This window comes from Linepithema humile, chromosome 2 (assembly GCF_040581485.1).
Source record: "Linepithema humile isolate Giens D197 chromosome 2, Lhum_UNIL_v1.0, whole genome shotgun sequence".
Lineage (NCBI taxonomy): Eukaryota > Metazoa > Arthropoda > Insecta > Hymenoptera > Formicidae > Linepithema > Linepithema humile.
This window is the reverse complement of record NC_090129.1, coordinates 35565299-35572380: the sequence shown is the minus strand read 5'-3', so window position 1 is coordinate 35572380 and position 7082 is coordinate 35565299. Positions and strand designations below refer to the sequence as shown.

The 7082-nt window shown below is 37.1% G+C and overlaps 4 protein-coding genes across 4 annotated transcripts; 3 read left to right on the top strand and 1 right to left on the bottom strand.

Annotated features, from left to right (window-relative positions):
* The first annotated feature begins 44 nt into the window (after positions 1-44).
* LOC105679368 (uncharacterized protein C9orf85 homolog) lies at positions 45-1302 on the top strand. The gene is made up of 3 exons (XM_012379355.2): positions 45-238; positions 449-961; positions 1046-1302. The coding sequence occupies exons 2-3, from the start codon at positions 526-528 to the stop codon at positions 1276-1278; spliced, it is 669 nt and encodes a 222-aa protein (XP_012234778.2). The 5' UTR covers positions 45-238; positions 449-525; the 3' UTR covers positions 1279-1302.
* A 136-nt stretch (positions 1303-1438) lies between these two features.
* On the top strand, positions 1439-2572 carry LOC105679366 (ciliary microtubule associated protein 1A-like). The gene is made up of 4 exons (XM_012379353.2): positions 1439-1579; positions 1670-1882; positions 1954-2158; positions 2240-2572. The coding sequence occupies exons 1-4, from the start codon at positions 1540-1542 to the stop codon at positions 2499-2501; spliced, it is 720 nt and encodes a 239-aa protein (XP_012234776.1). The 5' UTR covers positions 1439-1539; the 3' UTR covers positions 2502-2572.
* Positions 2573-2658: 86 nt separating this feature from the next.
* On the bottom strand, positions 2659-7035 carry LOC105679363 (sodium channel protein Nach-like). Its single transcript, XM_012379343.2, has 11 exons — positions 6694-7035; positions 6417-6623; positions 5982-6174; positions 5770-5915; positions 5475-5607; positions 5221-5343; positions 4987-5152; positions 4858-4911; positions 4600-4777; positions 4434-4540; positions 2659-4326 (listed from the first exon to the last, which is right to left on the bottom strand). Exons 1-11 carry the CDS (start codon positions 6852-6854, stop codon positions 4001-4003), a joined length of 1794 nt encoding a protein of 597 aa, XP_012234766.2. The 5' UTR covers positions 6855-7035; the 3' UTR covers positions 2659-4000.
* LOC105679334 (ciliary microtubule associated protein 1A-like) lies at positions 2727-4993 on the top strand. The gene is made up of 4 exons (XM_067350066.1): positions 2727-2940; positions 3208-3402; positions 3484-3637; positions 3718-4993. Exons 1-4 carry the CDS (start codon positions 2853-2855, stop codon positions 3959-3961), a joined length of 681 nt encoding a protein of 226 aa, XP_067206167.1. The 5' UTR covers positions 2727-2852; the 3' UTR covers positions 3962-4993.
* Positions 7036-7082: the final 47 nt, after the last annotated feature.

Below are 7082 nucleotides of genomic sequence, written 5' to 3'. Positions count from 1 at the left end.
TGGAACTAAAAAAATGCGCGCGACTGTGACGGCTCTGTTACGGAATTTGTGGGAATTAAACAAATGGTTTGGCTTGATGTTGAGTTGTATTACTGAAAGTATTCTTTAGTTTCAATATATTCCGCTGCAAGCTGTGTGCGCTAAATTCGAGTCGTAATGCAAATCAACGATAAGTCGGACGTAATTTCTTGCAACGATAAGTTGGACAAATATGTGATTTGATAATAATAATTACCAGGTGATGAATGTTTGAATAGATAAATAATTGATAAATAAATGTTTTAAATGAAAATCACATTTAATGTAATTTTTATAATTTTTATGCAAAAAAAACTTGTAGTAAAGAATATTTTTTATTTTTATAATGCGTTGCAAGAAACATGACAATTCTTAATGTTATATCACTTTATTATGTCATTAATATATTTTATTTTGCTTATATTTGCAGTCATTCTTTGAGTTTGAAGAAAAATCAGGCCTCACAGCTATTTTATCAATTTGCAAGAATATTACAACGATAGAAACATGAGTTTGCAAAAAGGGAATGCTACTCGATCAAGACCTCAGAAACATCAAAATCAAGTTGTCTTCAAAAATAATTTACACGACAACTCTCAGAAAACAAAATTTATTAATAGCATCGAGGTTGCTAATGTGTGTGAGCGTTGTAAGAAAATAATTGAGTGGAAAATTAAGTATAAAAAGTACAAAGCACTCAAAGCTCCAGTGAAATGTACAAAGTGTGAGCAGAAAACTGTGAAACACTCTTATCATAATATCTGCTTGCCTTGTGCCAAACAGCAAAAAGTATGTCCAAAGTGTGGTGAGAAGAAAGAAATTATTGAAGGAAAGCCTAGTAAAGAAGAACAAATTAAATTAGATGCTGAATTTAAAGTTATCCTGAAAACCATGTCTGAGAGAAAACGAAGGACGTTTTTGCGTTACATGAATCAACAGATGAGTATGTATTTTATATTAAGTAGTGAGTTATTGAACAAAATTTAATTCCTACATAAATGACTGTGTTATTATACTTTACTTTCAGCAAAAAATAAAAATAAGATGGGGCATACATCTGGATTAGACATGGATACAAATGAAACTAATAGCAAAGACTACAGTGTAACAGAATCCAAAAGCAGAGAAGATTTATTAACAAAACTGAAATCATTAGCTATTACAGACAAAGATGATGATTTTGATATTGATGATGAAACAGATGATAACTTTGATAGTGATAGTGATGATTCGTTATGTGATAAAAAATTTTCTAAATAAAAAGATTGTTTAATCATGGTATAATCTTTCTATTTTATTTCATTAACTACAGGACACAATAGTTGAATAGACACACAGACACACACATGTAGTGATTGCTATGAATATGTCGACTATTGATTTGTACTTTCATATTTTATTAGTAACCTGCTGAAGCATTTTCTAACTATTATTTAAATTAACCTTTATAGAGATTTTATATTATATATTCTTTTCTTATATCTTTTAAATATATATATATATATAGATAACAATAAAAAAATGGAAGGTAGAGAAAAAGGGCTAAGTTGTATGATAAAAGGTGAGCTATCTGAAAATAACAATTTATCTTGACATTTGCAATTTAACGAATTAGTGAATTATTCGCTATATTAATATAAATGTATGTCAGGTCCTGGTCCAGTTTACAAATTACCATCGTTAGTTGGCTATGACGGTCATGATCCATCCCGGCACAGAAATCCAGCATACAGTATGCGAACTAGAACTGATGCGAAAAGTTATGTGATAGGACCTGGTCCGCAATACAATATCAGGAGTTTAACAAAGTTTGGACCAGATAAATCACCCGCCTACACAATTAGAGGCAGAGAAGCATGGAAATGTGAGGATAAGACAGTTTTTTCTTGCTTCAAAATGGACAGAAAAATAATATTCAGTTTTGCATTTCGGTAGTGCAAGACTTTGCACCAGGACCTGGAGCGTACTCTCCTGAACTGTGTCCACCGATGAATCACAAGCGTCGAGCACCAGCTTATAGTATCACGTCACGGGGTAGGACAAAGTTATTGGATGAAGGACCTGGACCAAATTCGTACCTTTTGCCAACGTGCATAGGGCCAAAAGTACCCGACAAACCTGCGAAGGGTGCATTCTCTATGTAAAGACACGGACGACTTTAATTAAACGCATATATATCAATCTATTCTTATTTTTATAATTTGTATTTATATTTTTTCAGGACTGGTTATCATGTAATTCGTGAAGAAATTATGGGTCCAGGTCCAGCTGCGTACGCTAAGATAGATTACAATATGATCAAACGACGGAGTCCGGCGTATAGTCTGAAGGAGCGACACATTTTGGCAGAACAATATCGCAGCCCAGCACCGACCTTTTATCCGTTATACGATACGCGAAAGCGTTCACCTATGTATTCGTTCGGTATAAAACACAGCGAATGCACTGGGATACCCATGACACAGCTGGACGAGGCTTTATAATCACAAATTGTATACAACTATTACTATGTCATATTCTTTATGTTTGTGCAATAAATCTCTTCTGTGGGAAAGTTTGAAATTTTTTCCAGAATTATATATATGTATAAAATGAGCAATTTTTATATGAAAAATGTTAAAGAATGAACTCGTTATTAAATATTTGCTACTTCTGATTTATAGTAGATATATGACTACACAGTGAGAGACACAAGTCATAACAGGCAATTGTTTCTTGGCAACATGGAGTTAAAATCAGTTAAAATCATCATGACGTGACACATGATGTTACATTACGTGTAAATGTGTAACATTTTTTAAATAAATTGACTTCTAAATTTACAAGTGAGAAAAATGCCACCGAAAAGAGAACGCAAGAAAGGCAGAGGTGGGAAGAAAGCGCCGACAGAAATGAAGGGTGCCGCCACATGCCGCTTTATCAGTACGCACATTCGTAAAATTTAGCTTAAATATTAATTACGCATGGACGCGTGAAGACAATCGTAAGTTTTATACGGTATTCCGATAAAGCAATAAGTGAGTTCTTATATAAAAACTGTAAATGTATTATTGCATTAAATAATTAATAAAATTCACTATATCGTTGTTCTTTCCTCGCGTTTAATCTCGAAAGCTATTCGATAAGGAATTTTTGAATAACTTGTGTTCAATCATTTATGAAATTTATGAATTATTTTCTACTTGGCAGCTCCTGGGCCTCAATATGAACTCAAGACGCTTGTCGGCTACAGGAACCACTGTGTCTCGCGATATCGAAATCCTGCGTACACGTTCGGCGGGCGACGCATCACTTTCGAGGTGGCGGAAGGTCCAGGACCAAAGTATACGATCGAAGAACGCAGACCCAAGGGATTCAGCTTCGGACTTGCCGCACGATATCGCGGTAAAAAGATTTTCTCTTTCAAACTAGATAATCATCGCAATTACTTACTTCATCGGCGTCCCTTCTTGTACTTGATTGTAGATATTGTTTTGGGACCTGGCCCAAAATATAAGTTGCCAGATGTTCCCCGTGGTCCCTTCTTCTCACTAAAATGGAGAACAAAGTCGAGGAAGATTGACGAAACACCGGGGCCTTATTATATCAAGCCGATCGCTGACGCACCCGCATTCTCCATGTATGTCTAGGTTCTTTGTCGTTCGCTTCGCGCACATTAAAATAACTCGTACATTATCACGAAGAATTCTTCTACTGTAGGGGACTGCGTACAGTCGTCACGAAGCCCCCGGTCAGCGCGGATCATTACTCGCCATACAACTTGGAAGCGGTGAAACCGAGGACTCCAATGTACACTATGGTCGGTAGACGGGAATTGCGAATGATTTCTAAAAGTCCGGGTCCGATATATGGCATTCCGTCAGTCAAGCCGACGCCCGCTTATTCATTCGGTGTAAAGCACAGCGAATGCGCGCCACCCTATATAACAGAATGCGACGAGTAGTGCTAAGAATTCGCTCTCTTACTAAACCGTAAAATACAATTAAATTTGATCGCCGACACGCAGATTTGATTGCTTCATTAATGGATTCAGCGATAAATGGGACGAACTCAATCGTCCTTTGCGGAGGACACCGGCCAGTTCTTCCCAGTGGAGCGATTGAATGACTTGCGATATTTTTACAGACTCCACCGTGATTGTTGTCACCTCGGCACTGTCTTGATTTCCTTCGATGCTCTCTTTGATTTGCGCCGTAGATTGGTTCGTCGAGTCAGGCCGGCAAATCCGTATAATTAATCTATACAATACTTCAATTACGTTTATGATGCTGACTCCGAGAAATAGATTGCACACGCCTCCGTAATTACCTGCAACAGAGTGAAAAGATAACGAGACAGCGATACTTTGTATCGCGTCACATATTTATTGATATTTTCACACAGACACATTTTCTCAATAGAAATTGTAAACTTACTCATGACCTCGTACCAGTGAAAAAGTACATCCTGTCGTAATCTCATCACCTCCGTCTTTCTAAAGTAGATGCGTACTAAGCTATCGTTTTGGATCGAATAGCTATACCTAAATAGAATACAACAGTCAGCGTGGGTATGAAGATTATCTTTATGCTTATGTTTTACCTCCCAAATGACAAGTTGGACCGGCTTAAAGGTAGGCTGCTAGACTGCAGATTGTACATAACATCGGTGCAAGATGGGAGACAATCGCAGCTCAAGTAACCCGATAGTCCTTCGAACTTGCTTTCGTCGAATGGCGTCATGACATTTTCGAATCGAGGCTTCACGTTCTTCCATCTTTCTATTAAAAGAGACAAAAATATAGATGTCCAGTATGCCTTGCGGAAATAGAAATTTTCATCTGGCGTCCCATCAACGAACCTCTGTACTTTGTTAAGCAGGATAAATCCTTCAGATTGCAGTTTCGGTCGAAAGCTAAATTACAAAAAAAATATATCAAATGACTAAAATTTGCTCGAAATGCGATTTTGTTGATAACTTTGCTATTACCGACGTCTCTCGGATAGAAAAACGGCACGCAGCCGCATAACCGGAAGATATCCTGCAGACGGCAGTACACTATGCAATCGCTGAACGAATAATAGCCGCGAAATATCTTGGATTGTTCCGTTTTAAATAAGCAGTTGCGTTCTCGTATATCATATTTTTGAACATCCTACGGCAATAAAATTATCATCAATTAATTATGTCATTATAATTTACAATTCACAATCGGTAACTCACTTCTGTCGTATGAAACATAATTGCGTCCAGCTCTATAAAAGTTTCTGTTTTCGGAGAGATCAGAACCTCGCGTACCTGACCACTCGTTGCGTCAGGATGATTCATAGGATTATACACTGATATCTGCGTACACAGAGAGAGAGAGAGAGAGAGAGAGAGAGATCAAGTAAATTTTTATTACAACTCTAAAAATTATAAACTTGTAATTTATAAACTGTTTTTTTTTTTTTCGTTAAAGATAAAGAGCCATTTACTTTGAAGCCATTAATCGGAAGAATTTTGTAGAAATAGTCGTCTAATTGTGGATTTAAGAGAACAGACAGACCGTACTCGGATCCGATGTTCATTATACGTTCGACGTATTGAGATGCAAAGACATCCTTTGCGCTGTTCGTATAAAAATTATTACAATAACAAACGTAATTAATCACACGAGTTATATAAAATAAGGTGAAATTTCACGAAAATCTTGTTTTAAAAAATATATTTCGGTATACTCTGAAAAATATTATAACTTTTGCAAGTATTTTTCTTATAACAAATTTATACCTTCCGAAGCAGTCGTTGCGTCTAGCGTAGTTGAATGTGCAACAGTAGCCATCCTGAGTTTTCCTCAACACAAAGATATCGTCGCACATCACGTCTTTTCCCTTCCAAGAACATTTTCGCAACATGGATTTACATTTCGGTGTGAGCTGTCGAGTGAAAAGTATGCTGGAATGGTGCGCTTTGGTAAAATGAAAAAAATTCAATTAACTCACGCGTTTCATTATTCTATCAACGTCGTAATCGTTGTAAGCCCTTTCCAGAATCGTGTGTAAACGCTTCGTTGGCTCAGTGTCAGCATTTCCGTCCTGACGTAGATACAATTGGCCTAATAGGCTCAGCATGTGTGTGAGATCCGGCATTGTCAGATTGTTAGCGAATGGATTCTTGGTACTTTCGAATTCCATGCTGACGTAAAATAATAGATAATATTGGGGAGCCAATCCAATACAAATATATTATAAAAAGTAAAATATATGATATTGTAAAAAGATTGTACACGGTGCAGTCGAAGATTGCACCTTGTATATAAAATTATGAATAAAATTTTGTCGCAAATTATAGGTCTAGAGTGAGCTTAATTATTTTGACTATTCTAAGAGATAAATTTCTACTGTTATCTATTCTCATGCAATGTGGTAAGGATGTACAGCTCTTGAGCGAGATCGACCGCTGCTTTCCGGCTAATTCGGTTGACGTTACAAATCGCAATCGCCGGAAAGTCCACGTTCCATATCGGATAGAGAAATGTCTCAGGAGTGGTGAAAGTCGGGCTTCTCTTGTACATCAATGTAAAGTCCAACATCATAAATAGCGTGCCGGATACAGCTATGATACGAATGACGAGCCACATTATCCTGCAAGAGAAACGCTTTTATTAATAACATGAAAAATTACAGGAGGAGGAGGAGGATAGAAATTACATACTTTTCCACAGGACGCTTATGTCGATCATACTCGTCTGGCCGATCGAAAATTGCGCCTCCGAGATGGCGGAAAACACTTCTCCAAACTGAAATGACGCGTGACTGTTGCGCCTTTCGACAAGCCAGCAGCGTTTCAAAATTTTTGAAGCGATATTTCGTCATATCGAGCAATTATACAAATATCGAAAAGTTTGTCGCAACGTCCACGAGAATTCTGTGGAGTGTATTTCCCGTTCGCGGCGGTACTTGACATTATTCGTGAATACGCAGCACGCAAAACACACATTAGGTACGCACTGATAACGATAATTAAATGTGATTACAATCACTAATGAAATTGAAATCGGTGGTGTTGTAATATCACATTACGCACTGTCATAACTCGAGTCA